The sequence below is a fragment of the Meles meles genome, chromosome 15 (genome assembly GCF_922984935.1).
Source record: "Meles meles chromosome 15, mMelMel3.1 paternal haplotype, whole genome shotgun sequence".
In the NCBI taxonomy this organism is placed as follows: Eukaryota; Metazoa; Chordata; class Mammalia; order Carnivora; family Mustelidae; genus Meles; species Meles meles.
In genome coordinates, this window is record NC_060080.1 from 35,976,994 (window position 1) to 35,991,919 (window position 14,926).

Sequence of the window (14,926 nt, forward strand, 5' to 3'; positions counted from 1 at the left end):
CGATGTAACCCAGAAGGCAGAGATAGAGTAACACATCTACCCGGTGTGCTCTTTCTTCGGGGAGACCAGATTCTGGGCTGCATGACCCCCTGAGGATTCTGTTGGCTTTGGAGCGTGCAGTTTAGAGTTCCCTCTGTCTATTCTATGTTTCTTTTTTTAATTAAGAGTGAAATAAGCTAATGGAAAATATTATTCACTTTCGGGGAGATGAAACCTGTTTCTTCCCTCACTTCCCTCTTTTTTCCTCATCTGCTCCCCTACCCCAGCCAGAAATGTATAAGCAAATGCCCTTCCTTAGGAGTCCAATGTGGAAAAAAGAAAGCTTATGGGACTGCCATTCCGTTTCCCAAGGTGCTGTTGAGCCCCTCGAGATAATGGCTTAGAGGAGGATTTCCTTCGACTCCAGAGGATTTACTCCTGTTAGAGAAGCCGTTCGCATTGATTTGTCTCCGTATGTGTATGCACACACGCAGCCGTACTCTGAGTTAGTCCGCACCGACTGCCATCACGAAATACCTCCAACTGAGAGCCTTGAAAAACAGAAATTTATTTTCTCACAGTCCTAGAGGCTAAAAGTCCAACATCGGGGGTTGGCAGGGTGTGTTGCTTCTGAGGCTTCTCTGTTTGGTTTGTGATTGTCTTCTCCTCCCTGTGTCTTTACATGCTCTTCCGTCTTTGTGTGTCTGTGCACCAACGTCCTCTGCTTAGAAAGATACCTGGAAATGCTATAAAAAAAATTAATTGAGGTGAAGAGATGGGGAGAAAAGGTGGCGGGGGGAGGGACTCTTTGGGACAGAAGGATCAGGGATGGCCTCCCAGCAGTGGGAACTTTGGACCAGAGACAGAAATGAGAGGAAAGAGAGCCCCCTTGGAGAGCTGGGGGCATTGCTCCAGATAGGGGAAAAACACTGCAAAACCCCAGGGGGTGGGCCAGGAGCCACTGTGGCAGGAGCAGGGTCAGAAAACCTCACCGACTCTCAACTTTCTCATCCCCAAACAGGGGTGCTGAGATGTCGTTGTGAAGGGTGGAAATGAAATATTGGATGTAACACAGAACATAGAATTGGTTCTCAGTAACAACCGTGACTGTCCCTTTTCTCGGCACATCCTGTGGCACTGGTTTATAAAGCTTTGCAGAGGTAACAACTTCTGGGTTGTGACCTGACATGGAAACAGTCTCAGACCGCAGAGCCCAGGACTGCCCCCCAGCTTGCCACCCATGGGTGCTGTGAGTGCCTATGAGGTTAACAGAGTTCCTCTTTCCCTAAATCCAGCACTCTTACTTTCCTGTCTTACTCATCTGCTTCTGGCTTTCCTCACACCCAACTCACTCTTCAGTCTTCTCTAACTCCAGCATGTTCAATCAATATCCTCTTCTCTCTGGAACACTCCATGGTTTCCTTTACCCAGATCTGCCCTTCTGGTTTCCCAGTCCCTCCCTACTTTTCTCTTCTCAACACTTACCTCTGTCCTTGTAATCTCAGCTCCTATTCCAAGCCTCTTTCCTGGGGTCTTTCTTTCGCGGGCACCCTTTTATGTCCTACATCATGAGATTACAAATGACTTTATTTTTTCTTTTTTTGTGGGTTTTTCCTCTCTCTTCTCATTTTTTAAAATAATGCTTGTGTATTGCTTTTAGTAATTAATTTAAAAACCCAAGTTCATTTTTAATTAGAAAATCACACACACACACACACACACACACACACACACACACACACACACACTGTTTATAATCATTTGTCCCTCCCCGAGAGTTCAGGGATCCGAATTTAGAATTGAAGTCCCTCAAGAAGATGGCTGCAGGTCTGCATTCAGTAACTCTCTGGGTTGTGTGTCTTTCCTCTAAACTTGGGTGCACATTCACACAGAACTCAGATACCTGGGACTTGAGCATTGTTAGTTCCTCAATGGGTCACCCCAGATATTTCGAAGATTTAGATTTTTATGAAGATAGCCCTCTCTGGCCTTTTCTAAGGAAATTAGATCATAACTATCCCCTTGGTGGTTTCGGGAGATTGGAAGCAACGTGCCAGCCACAGCCGTGCCTTGCATGGGGTTGGCTTTGGGTTTTCTCCTGGCTATTTTGTTTTCAGCTGTCTGCAAGCTCTGCAAAGGCTGTGTGCTTTCTACCTCTGCTGGGTCTGGGCCCTGGAGAGTCTGGAATCTTCATGAAAGCAATCATGTGGTTTTACTCGATTTTCAAACATGAAGAAGGGTTCAAGGTTGAGTTTCACTATCTAGAAGAGAAATCAATTACACTGTATTGGAAGAACGAACCTAAGAGCATCTGTATGTTCACAGGACTCCCTTGCCCATTCCCTGAGAGACTGTTGTTATTTGTTTGCTGATTTTGCTGCGTTTTGAGTAAATAATCTCTCAGGTCATTTTAAAGTCCTGGCGGTCCTGGTTTCTCCCAGCACAGCGTGTGTATAAATTCGGAAGAGTCAGAGAACAACAAAGAACCAGGCACTCCCATCCCTACTGGGGGAGACCAGAGCAAAGCACCAAAAGAAAAAGGATTGTTTCTTCAAAATCCTTATTTTGAGCACTTAGCCACTATGCCCCTTAAGTACGAATGTTCTTCCTAACACCGAGGTGGTATCAGTAGTGTTAATCTTTTCCGCACCAGAACTTGATAGATTCAAGATCATTCCGACATAGCTCTCAAGCCTCCCTTTCTTCATCTGCAAAATGGGGTCATGCCTACCTCACATGGCTGTTGTAAGAATGAAGGGGATTACGTGCATTAATAGGTGAGGTTTCTTTCGGCAAAGCACTCAGTCCAGAATCTGGCTTGTGGTGGGTACTCAATCAATGGTAGCACGACGATGATGAAAATGAGTCAGCTATGGCCTTGTGGCTGGGAAGCACTGTGGGCTCTGGTCACATTCAGTCAGAACCTGATTTCACGTGGTCTGCCTGTGGGGTGGGTTTAACCCTGTGGTTATGGCACAAGATTGGGGTAGGTTGGAAATGCTACTGATTTATTTTTCCATAAATACACCCTGTTTACATTTACGAAAGTAATTAAGTATTCCCGCAGATGAGAACGCTCAGTTTGGCCTGCCCAGACGGCCACCATGCTGACTGGGGGGGGTGGGAAAGGAAAGTAGGGACCTCAGAGGAAGGCTCTTGGGCCACAAAGCGGTGGTGCTCACAGGCAGCAGGTCCCTGGAAGTGCTGGCTTTTCTGACTCAAATGGTCATTTTCAGAAATAAAGGTGGTCCCCCAGGGCATTAAGGTGTCTTGAGATAGGAGTGTCTGGCTGCTCATGGGAGCACCCTTCTGTGAGACTCTGTGTGGCTTGAAGATTTCAGCAGGGGCTAAATCTGGTCTTTCCTTCTTCAGAGCTGCAGTGCTAACTGCAAATACTCCTGGGAGAAGTAGCGTGACAGTCACCTCTGCTATAACTTACTTAGGCAGGATTGATTTGTGGAAGCAGATTTCGAGAGTGGGAAAGATTCTGGGAATTTAATGGGGAGAGCAACGAACTGGAAGAAATACAGCGCTGCGGCTTTCAGAAGGGGAAGGGCCCGAGGCCAAACAAAGGCAAACTTTGCTGCTCCACATTTTGCCTTGGGCTGATCGACTTTCCCTTGAGCAGCTGCTTCTCCCAGTTTGTGTGCAGAAATACTGTCAACACTTTGAAAATGAGCAGCAGGCTACTGCCATTTAAATAAGGATTTCAGGAAGTTAAAAAAAAAAAAAAAAGAAAAAACTAGCTGGAAACTAGAGTGTGAATTTATAACGCAAAGTGTTTAATGATATTAACATGCAGAGTGGCAATTTAGGATTTTTATTTTGTGTCCCAAGAACCAGGTACATGTGCTAATTTTGATAGGGATGGGGTTTGAGGAGGCTTCATTCTCCTGCGTATTTTAGGACGAAATCACTAATTTCTTGACATTTATTAGAATTCACAAGATTTGGAAGAGAGAAAAAAAATCAGCACAATTTGCTGAACTATTTCAGAAAAATGCGACATGACCGTTTTCAAATGATTTTACTAATAATGAAGGCAAATCCACAAAAATATTTCTGGATCAAAAGCAAGTGTGATGGCTCAAAATTCTTAGAATGGTTATTCTGGGCAGGAAAACATAGTTATTTTATTCTTTTCCATTTTCTGTGTTTTTGTTTAATTTCAAAGAAAGTGTTAGTCCTTTACAATGGTGGAATTGGAAATTTGAAATATGTTTCTTTTCTTTTTTCTGCAATAGGGTTACATGATGGAAAACCGAATCTCGGGCCTAAAATGCGACACAGATGTGTTTGTGACTTTTGAAGGTGACAATGTTGTTATGCTGCAGGTAAGATTCAGGAAATGTTTATTCTTCTTAAACGGCATACCTTTCAAGATCAAGAGTGATCCAGAAATCTGAAGTGTTTCATATGTTTTATCTTCACCTGATGTCTTCATTTAATTGGCAGGTGTTTTCCTGTTAAGCCCTTGATTTTTGCAGTAGTTGAACAGGAGATTAAATTATTTCTCTCCTAGCTTATCTTTGACATTGCCCTATATCTTTCTTGGTTGAAGAAAACTTCAACCAGTTTTAGTCAGATCCTTCTGCTGGAAGTCTATTCCAAAAGAATACTTGAGGACCCAGAAGATGAACAGGAGAAAGGCACGAAAAGGCAGGTTATAAAAGGAGGGCAATTGACCAAGCTCCCTGGTGATCAGAGACATGCACATGAGGGCATACCGTACTGCTGTTTCTCCAACAAATTGGCTCATGTTTAAGAGCATGTTGAAGTCCCAGTGTTGGTGAGAACAAAAGAGGCACTCTTCCATGTTGCTATTAGGCTGTGCGTGATTCCACGTCTGGGACTATCTAAGATAATAATCCTAAATACAGAAAAACTTTAGGGCATAAACGTTTTCATTAGTACATTATTTATTATAGTAATAATGTTGGAATCTAAATTTTCAACAATATGAAAATGATTATGTAAATCATGTTCTGGCCACTCAATGAGGAATTATATAGCTTTCAAAATTGTACTTACAAGGGTTTATTACAGAAATTAAAAACTTATGATATGATAAGTAAAAATGATATAAAACTATATATACAATAGGATTACAATTTGGTATTTTTACAAAAAGAAAACAGGGACTCCTGATTCTGCTAGGATGGAATGGCCCTATTCCTCCCAGGTCCTCCCTCTTAATAAATGAACACTCTGGACATAACACAACAAACGAGCATAGGAAGACTCTGAAAGGGAGAAAGACGAAGGCAGGCTGCCTAGGGAGCTTGGAACTGGAGGAAGGGAAAGGCAGTAAGTTGTCTGGGTTTCCTTATTGCCTTCCATATAACCTGGGTAAGGGCATATATGTATGACCTGAATCTCTAATAGGCATAGACAAACCAAGAAAAACCTTGTTCTCCCTACCCAAAGGACAGGGAGGATGTTGGCCTAATGATTAAAACAAACAAACAAACAAACAAAACAAAAACCTTTCTAGCTATATTCTCTGTACATCAGTCAAACAAAATGGAAAAACTGAACACACACACACACATACACCAGTTTCAGCAGAACCTGGCAGGAACTGATCTTTTGCCTGACTTCGGATCCATGGCAGTAGTCAGACACTGGTAGCCGGTGGTAACACTCCCGTTACTCAATGTGGTGCTATTGGTGGGGCTGAGCAGGGAACGAATCTTCTATCCCCTGCCTAGTGGAAGCAAGTGGAGCTTAGATTTTTATATCAGGGTAGTGTCAGCAGGGCCCATTAGTAAGCTAAGCCTCCATTTCTACTGAGCAGCAACAAGACTGATGTAAGGTGAAACAGATCACCAGTACCCTTAACCCTGTCTCCCAGTGTCAGCAGGATCCAGTGGAGAGTTGAGCCCCCACCTCCACAACTAGAATGAAGGTCATCAACTAGACTGACCCAGGAGGTCTGATAAAAAAAAAATGAGAAGACTCAAGTCATCAGTATTAGGAAAGAGACTGGGTATATCACTAGTTATCCTGGAGGAACTAAGAAAATGATGAAGGAACACTAGAAAATAACTTTATGTTAATAAATTTGAAGACTTAGTCAAATCGACCAATTCCTCAAAACCACAAACACCCAAATCTAACCAACTTGAATAGTCAACCTGAATAGTCCTATAATCTTACAGAAATTGAATTTTTAATAATAATAAAATGCTTCCCCCAAAGAAATCTCTGGGCCAAGGTTTCATTGGAGAATTTATCAAACACTTAAGGAAGAATTTTATGCAGTCTCTCCCAGAAAATAGAAGAGAAGAAAACACTTCCCAACTCATTTTTTTATTTCAATTTTTTTTTATAGACAGAGCATGCATGAGCTGGGGGAGGGGCAGAGGGAGAGAGAGTATCTTAAGCAGGCTCCATGCCCAACACAGAGCCCAACGTGGTACTCGATTTCATGGCCATGATATCATGACCTGAGCCGAAGTCAAGAGTGGAATGTTTAACCAGCTGAACCGCCAAGGTCCCCCCAATTCATTTTATATAGTTTGTATTACTCTGATACCAAAAATAGACACTACAAAAAAGGGAAGACTACATATCAATAACTCTTATAAATTTAGATGCGGGAATCTTCCAACAACATATTAACAAATTGAATCTGACAGTGTATAAAAATAATTATACACCACAGCCAAATGGTATTTATTCCTGATAGGCAAGACTGCTTCAGCATTCAAAAATCAGTTGATGTAGTTCATAATATCATCAGACTACAGGAGAAAAAAATCACATGATCATATTGGTTTATACATCTAAAGCTTTTGACAAAATGTTGATGCAAAATCTTACCAGACTGGAATACGAGGGAATTTTTGAACTTGATAAAAAATGCGTACAAAAAAACGTAACTAACATCATGCTTACTGGTGAAATACTGAATACTTTCCTCCTAAAAGCAGGATCAAATCAAGGATGTCCATTGGCACTACTGTTATTCAACATAGACCTAGAAGTTATATCAGTACAATAAGGCAAGAAAAAGAAATTAAAAGACATAGATAATAGAAGGGAAGAAATAAAAACTTTCCCTGTTTGCACATTATGTGATTATCTACGTAGAAAAATCCATGGAATCTACCCCAAAACTCTTAGAACTGATCTTGTAAGACTCCAGGATATAAGATCAATACACAAAAGTCAGTCTCATTTCTGTGTACTAATAACAGATGTGAAAACTGAAATTAAACACACAATATCATTTATAATTATTCCAAAGAAAAGGACATACTTAAGTGTAAATCCAATAGACATGCATAAGATCTATGGGCTGATAATTACAAAATGCTTCAAAGAAATAAAAAAATCCTAGATAAATGGAGAGACATACTATATTCATCAATTGGATGACTCTGTGTAGGAAAATGTCAATTCTGCCCAAACTGATCTATACATTTAATGAAATTCCCATTAAAATCACAACAAAGTTTTCTGTAGACACAGACAAGCTTATTCTAAGACATCATCAAAATGGTGAAATAGGAGTTTTCTGCCATCTTATGCCCAAAGAACACCAATTCTGATAATCATCCGAGGATGATAGTGCCTTTGTGTAAGTCCAGAAGTCCAGTGAGGTTCCAGCACACCGTTTGAGCAAAAAGTAATGAGATTGGATGCATTGAAGAGGGTAAAAGGAACAGTTTCACTTTACCTGTGTCAGCCCTCCCTCAAGACAGCACAGCTCAGTGGCATGCGATTTTTCCCACAGGGGAAGTGGGGAGCATGTGCGTGAGCACCCAGCTTACCCACTTGTGTGGGGCACTGCCCAAGAGGCCCATTCCTTTCTCCTCTCACTGAGATTTCTGAGGTGTGTTACATGACATAGAGTGCAAGGAGCAGCTGGGAGAATAGCAGCCACGGCTCTCAGAGGACCGTGATCGGACATGGATCCTCCTAACTGCTTTGCAGACTCGTTCAGGAAACCCACTTATGAGCCACGGGGACACCTCACTTACAGATCCTCCATGTTGGTCCACAGGCTCCCACAGTGCTCTACATGCCTCAGTCACACACGTCACTACTCCATGGCCAGTTATCAGCGTTCATTCCCAAGGGCAGCCAGAGCCAGCCTTCGCAGACAGCTAGTGAACACATACAGAAAGCCAACCTGACTCTGTGGGATTGGAAGAAAGCATACAACCTTGAGCAGTCCGTACCCCCGGGGGAAAGTAAACAGAAAGCTTTAAGCACTAATCCTGCTTTTGTAGGATCAAAAGAAGTCATACAATCTTAGAAACTATTCCCTAAGAGGGAATAAGAAGTGTGGAACATGTGTATCCATAGAAGGTCTGAGAAAGCTTCAGAATTCATACAGGGCTGATGGAAGGTATTTCTCTCCCAAAGCCAGTCAGTAAAGACTAGAGGAGGTGAATTCTTCAAATGTGAAGACAGCAATGCAAGACTTCAAGGAACATGAGAAATGAAAGATATGTGACACCACAAAAGGGAAACAATGATTTTCTAGTAACTGACTCCAAAGAAATGGAGATCTGCAATTTTCCTGATAAGCTATTCAAAATAGTTGTTTTAAGGAAGCTCAGTGAACTATAAGAAAACCCAGAAAGATAATTCAATAAAAGCAGGAAAGCAATACATTTAAAAAATGAGAAATTTCACAAAGAAATAGAAATCATTAAAAAGACTCAAATAGGGGCACCACCTAGGCTCAGTCAGTGGGGCATCTGCCTTTAGTTCAAGTTATGATCCCAGGGTCCTTGGATTGAGCCCCAGGTTGGGCTCCCTGCTCAGCAGGGAGTCTGCTTCTCTCTCTCCCCCTGTTCATGCTCTCTCTCTCTATTTCTCTCTCTCTCTCTCTCAAATAAATAAATAAAATCTTTTTTAAAAAAGAATCAGATAGGAATTATGGAGTTGGGGAACACAGTGAATGAAATGAAAGATGCAGTAGAGAACATTAACAGCAGACCTGACTGAGCAGAAAAAGAATTTGTGAAGGAGAAAAAAACAGATCATTTGAAATTATCCAGTCAGAGGAGAACAAAGGAAAAATGAAGGAAAAAGAGTGAAGAAAGCCTCTCTGAACTATGGGACACCATTAAGAAAAGCAATCTATGCATGCTGGAATCTCAGAAGGAGGAGAGAGGGAGAAAGGGGTAGAAAGTTTATTAAAGAAATAATGGTTGAGAATGTTCCAACTCTGGGAAGAGATTTGGATATCCAACTTCATGAAGCTCATAAGCCCTCCAAAACTTTCAACTCAAAAAGATCTTCTTCAGTGTATATTATAATAAAACTGTCTAAAATAAAAGACAAGGAATTTTAAAAGCAGCAAGAGAAAAATATTCCTCAAATACAAGAGAACCTCCAATAAGGGTTTTTTCAGTAGAAACTTTGCAGGCCAGTAGAGAGTGAGACGATATATTCAAATGCTGAAAGAAAAAAAAAAACACAAAAAAACCTGCTAAACAAAAATATTTAACCTGAAAAAGTTGTTCTCCAGGGGCGCCTGGTTGGCTCAGTGGGTTAAATAAGCCTCTCTGCTTTCTCAGGTCATGGTCTCAGGGTCCTGGGATCGAGCCCTGCATTGGGGTCTCTGCTTGGCAGGGAGCCTGCTTCCTCCCCTCTCTCTGCCTGCCTCTCTGCCTACTTGTGCGCTCGATCCCCCTCTCTCTCTCTCTCTGTCTCTGTCAAATAAATAAATCTTAAAAAAAAAAAAAAGTTGTTCTCCAAAAATGAAGGAGAGTTATAGACTTTCTCAAGCAATAAAAGCTGAGGGAGTTCATCACCACTAGACCTGCCTTGTAAAAAATGATGAAAGGAGTTCTTCAAGCTGAAATGAAAGGATGCTAATTAGTAACATGAAAACATATGAAAATATAAAACACAATAGTAAAAGTAAACATATAACCAGATTTAGAATATTCTAATACTGGAATATGGTGATATGTTAAACATTCAACCCTAGTATAAAGGTTAAAGGACAAATTATTAAAAATAATTATAACAATTTGTTAAGGGATACACAAAATAAAAAGATACAAATTATGACCTCAAAAACAAAATGGGGAAGAGTAAAAAGGTTGAATTTTTTATGTGATGGAGCTCAAAATAAACTGTTAGATCTTTTTTTTTAATTTTATTTATTTATTTGACAGATAGAGATCACATGTAGGCAGAGAGGCAGGCAGAGAGAAGAGAGAGAGGAGGAGAAAGCAGGCTCCCTGCTGAGTAGAGAGCCAGATGCGGGGCTTGATACCAGGACCCTGGGATCATGACCCAAGCTGAAGGCAGAGGCCTTAACCCACTGAGCCACCCAGGCACCCCTAGACTGTTTTATCTTAACAGTATTTTCTGTAAGACCCATGATAATTACAAACCAAAAAACTGTAGTAGACACAAAAAGTAAGGAGAGACAATCAAAGTGTATGTTTATGGAAAATCACCAAATCACAAAAGAAGATGGTAAGAGGGGGAAAAACGAACAACGGAACTACAAAAGAGCCAGAAAATAATAAGATGGTGTAAATAAATCCTTACATATAAGTAATTATTTAAATGTAAATGGATTAAATTCTCCAGTCAAAAGGCATAAAGTGGCCGAATGGAATAAAAATAAAAACAAAACAATACCCAACTATATGCTGTATATAAGAGACTGACTTCAACTTTAAGGACACACACAGGCTCACAATGAAGGGATGGAAAAGACACTCCATGCAAATGGAAACCAAACGGGATCAAGGGTAGCTACACTTACATCAGACAAAATAGAATTTAAGTCAGAAAATCTAACAAGAGACAAAGAAGGTCATTATATAATGATAAATGGGTCAATTCATGAAAAGGTTATAATAATTGTAAATATAATGCACCCAACATTGGACTACTTAAGTATATTAAACAAATACTAATAGATCTGAAAGGAGAAATAGTGCAATAATTGTAGGCGACTTTAATATCTCACTTTCAGTAATGGATAGATCATCCAGATGGAAAAGTGAGAGGGAAACTTTAGACTTGAAATATACTTTAGACCAAATGGACGTAACAAATACAGAACATTCCATCCAATAATAGCAGAATGCGCATTCTTTATGTATGCACATGGAACATTCTCCAGAATAGATTGCGTTAGGTCACAAAACAAATCTTTTCACATTTCAGAAGATCAAAATCCTAACATCTATCTTTTCCAATTGTATACTTTTTATATTAGACTAAAAACCAATTTTATGAGACTAAAACCCAGTAACATACCCAACAGTGAAGGGTTGAAAGCTTTTCCTCTAAGATCGGGAACAAGACAAGGTACCCACTGTCACTACTCTTACTCTTCATAGTCCTGGAAGTCCTTGCCAGTGAAATTAGGCAAGAAAAAGAAAAGGCATATAAATTGGAAAGGAAGAAATAACGTTGTTTCTGTTTGCAGATGATGTGATCTTGTCTATAGAAATCTAAAGAATCCACCAAAAGTTGCTAGAACCAATAAATGTATTTAGTAAAGTTACTGGCTACAAAATCAACATACACAATCCAGTTGCATTTCTGTACACTAACAACAAAATATCTGAAAAAGAAGTAAAGAAATCAATCCTGTTTATAACAGCACCAAAGACAATAAAATACCTAGAAATAAATAAAACATCTGAACACTGATAACTATATGACTTTGATGGAAGAATTTAAAGAAGGCACAACAAATAAAAAAAAAAATTCCATGCTCATAGATTGGAAGAATTAATATTGTAAAATGTTCATACTACCCAAATATTCATACTGAATCTATAGATTCAATGTAATTCCTATAAAAATTCCAATAGCATTTATCACAGATAGAAAAAAGAATCCTAAAGTTTGTATGGAACCATAAAGGACCCTGAGTAATCAAAGCAATCCTGAGAAAGAACAAAGCTGAAGGCATTACACTTTCTGATTTTAAACTATATTACAAAGTTATAATAATCCAAAGAGTGTGGTACTGGTAGTACTGGCATGAAGAAGGACATATGGACCAAAGGAACAGAATGAAGAACCTGGAAATAAATCCATGCATGTCCAGTCAACTAATATTTGGCAAAGGAGCTAAGAATACTCAATGGAGGAAGGATAATCTCTTTAATCCATAGTGCTGGGAAAACTGGATGTTGACATGAAAAAAAAATGAAATTGGACCCCTATCTTACACCATTCACAGAAATTAACTTGAAATGGATTAAACACATAAACATAAGACTTGAAACTGTAACACTTCCAGAAGAAAACAGGGAAAAAGTTCCTAGACATTGGTCTTGGCAACAATTGTTTTAGATATGATACCCAAACACAAGCCCCAAAACTGAAAGAAGGACTGCATCAAAGTAAAAGGCTTCTTCTCAAAAAGAAACAACGAACAAAAGAAAAGACAGTGTATGGAATGGAAAGGAATATTTGCAAACCATATATCTTATAATGGGCTAATATACAAAATATATAAGGGAGTTATACAACTCATTGGCAAAAAAGAAAATAACCCAATTTAAAAATGAAAAAAAGACCTGAACAGTTTTCTAAAGAAGACCTGAAAATGTCCAATAGATACATGAAAAAGTGCTTAACATTACTAATCACCAAGGAGATGCAGATGAAAACCACCATGAGATATCCCCTCACACCTGTTAGGATGGCTTTTGTAAAAACAGAACAAAACCAAAAGATAAAACATATTAGCAAGGATTCAGAGAAAAGGGAACCCTTGTGCACTGTTGGTGAGATTGTAAATTGGTACAGCCAATATGGAAAACAGTATGGGAGGTTCTTCAAAAAATAAACCTTGACCTAAGTTTCCTTATAAAAGTTTTAACTCAAAGTTAACTACTTAAATATAGAACATAAAATTATAAAAGCTTTTACAAAAAATTTTTAAGAGAAAATCTTTGAGAGCATGGGCTAGAAAAAAATTCTTAGATTTGACATCTAAAGCACAATTCATAAAAGGAAAAATTGAAAAACTAGACTTTACCAAAATTAAAACTTTCTTTTTTGTGAAAGACCATGAAGAGAGATGAAAAGACAAGCTAAAAACTGGGAGAAAATAATTGCAAACCACATATCTGACAAAGTCCTTGGGTCCAGAAGATATAAAGAATTCTCAAAACTCAACAGTAAAAAACCATCCAATTATGAAATAGGCAAAAGTCATGAACAGACATTTCCCTGAAGAGGACATTCCAATGGCAAATGTGAACATGAAAAGATAAGCAACATCCTTAGCTATTAGGGAACTACAAATTGAAACCACATTGAGATATTACCACAAACCTATCAAAATACTAAAATTTAAAAAATATTAATAATATTTTTGGGGAGGGCACGTTTTGCATGGAGCACTGGGTGTTGTGCAAAAAGAATGAATACTGTTATGCTGAAAAAATAAATAAAATGGGAAAAAAAAAACCGCAAATGGGATTATCTTAAAATATATATATATATATTAATAATATTTTTATTATGCCAAAGGAAGCAGAGAAACTGTATTACTCATACATTACTAGTGGGTGGATAAAATGTTCCAGCCACTCTAGAAAAAAGTATTCAGTTTCTTAAAAAACTAAGCATGTGCTTACCATAAAACTCAGCAATTATACTCTTGGACATTTACTCTCAGAGAAATGAAAACGTGTACTTGTGCCAAAACCTGCACACGAATGTTCATTTGACACAACCCCAAGCTGGAAACAACCTCAATGTCCTTCCCTGGGTGATGGGGTGGCCTGACCGACACGTCCATACCACACTCACCAGTAAAACACAAACACCTGTGGACTCTCAACAACCTGGATGCTGAGTGAGAGAAACCAGTCTTAAAAGGTCCCATACTGTACGATTGCATTTATATAACATTCTAGAAATAACAAAATCATGGTGATGGAGAACGGGGTCAGCGTCGCCAGGAGTGAGGGAGGGAAAAGAGAGGGAAGGGGCCGTGATTATACAAAGGTAGCATGAGGGATCCTTGGGAAGGAACTGTTCTATATCTTGCTTGTGGTGGTGTTCACATAGAGGTATACTTGTGATAAAACTGAACAGAACTAAACACACACACACACACGTGCACACACATGCACACACATAACTGCATGTAAAACTAGCGAAAACTGAACGAGCTCTGTGGATTGTACCAGCACCATTTTTCCTGGTGGTGATATTGAAACAGTGCCGTGTTTTGGAAGATGTTATGGTAGAGGGTACATGAGATCTCTCTGAATCATTTCTTACATCTGCATTCTTACACTTGCATAAAAATAAAATTAAAAAAAGAAAAATGAACATTTGTATTGATAAGTTTAAAAAATATTAAAAAAAGAAATATATTAAAATACTGGAGATTGTTACCTTTATGTGGTAAAGGCTCTGGATGATTGAAAAAAATTGGTATTGAAATGAATTTTTATAATGTAAAAATGTTTATGAAAAATTGGCTAACATAAGGAGTAATGCAGACATTTTTGGAATGGTATTCAGTTATAAGTTTAGTCCACTGAAAACTAAAATGTTAGATGGCAGCTTTTCCCTGCCCCCTTATTATTTTAGCTTTTAGGGATACCTATAGTTAAGTAAATAATTTAGGGAGAATTATTTAAGAATTGCCATTTAATTTGGGCTAGATTAATAGTTGCCTGCTCTTTTGTCTCCCTCCTACCTAAATGTTGCTTTTAAAAAAACCTCTCCTTAAGAATATTCAGTCATTAGAGGGACACCTGGGTGGCACAGTTGGTTAAGGTCAGATTCTTGGTTTCAGCTCAGGTTGTGATCTTGCGATCCTGAGTCTGAGCCCTGCATTGGGCTCTACCCTTGGCATGGAGTCTGCTTGAGATTCTCTCTCCCTCTTCTTCTGCCTTTCCTGCTCATACACACTCGCATTCTCTCTCTTTCTCTTTAATAAATAAATAAATCTTTTATTTAAGAAAAAAACGAATAC

At 39.0% G+C, this 14,926-nt stretch overlaps 1 protein-coding gene across 5 annotated transcripts in view; it reads left to right on the top strand.

The window, feature by feature from the left end:
- Window positions 1–14,926, top strand: part of ACOXL (acyl-CoA oxidase like) — a 356,730-nt gene that overhangs the window by 213,815 nt on the left and 127,989 nt on the right. For all 5 annotated transcript variants that reach the window (XM_045979259.1, XM_045979255.1, XM_045979257.1 and 2 more), the window contains one exon: window positions 4,224–4,313. In XM_045979259.1, the coding sequence (XP_045835215.1) occupies window positions 4,224–4,313 (90 nt within the window). The remainder of the gene's footprint in view (window positions 1–4,223; window positions 4,314–14,926) is intronic.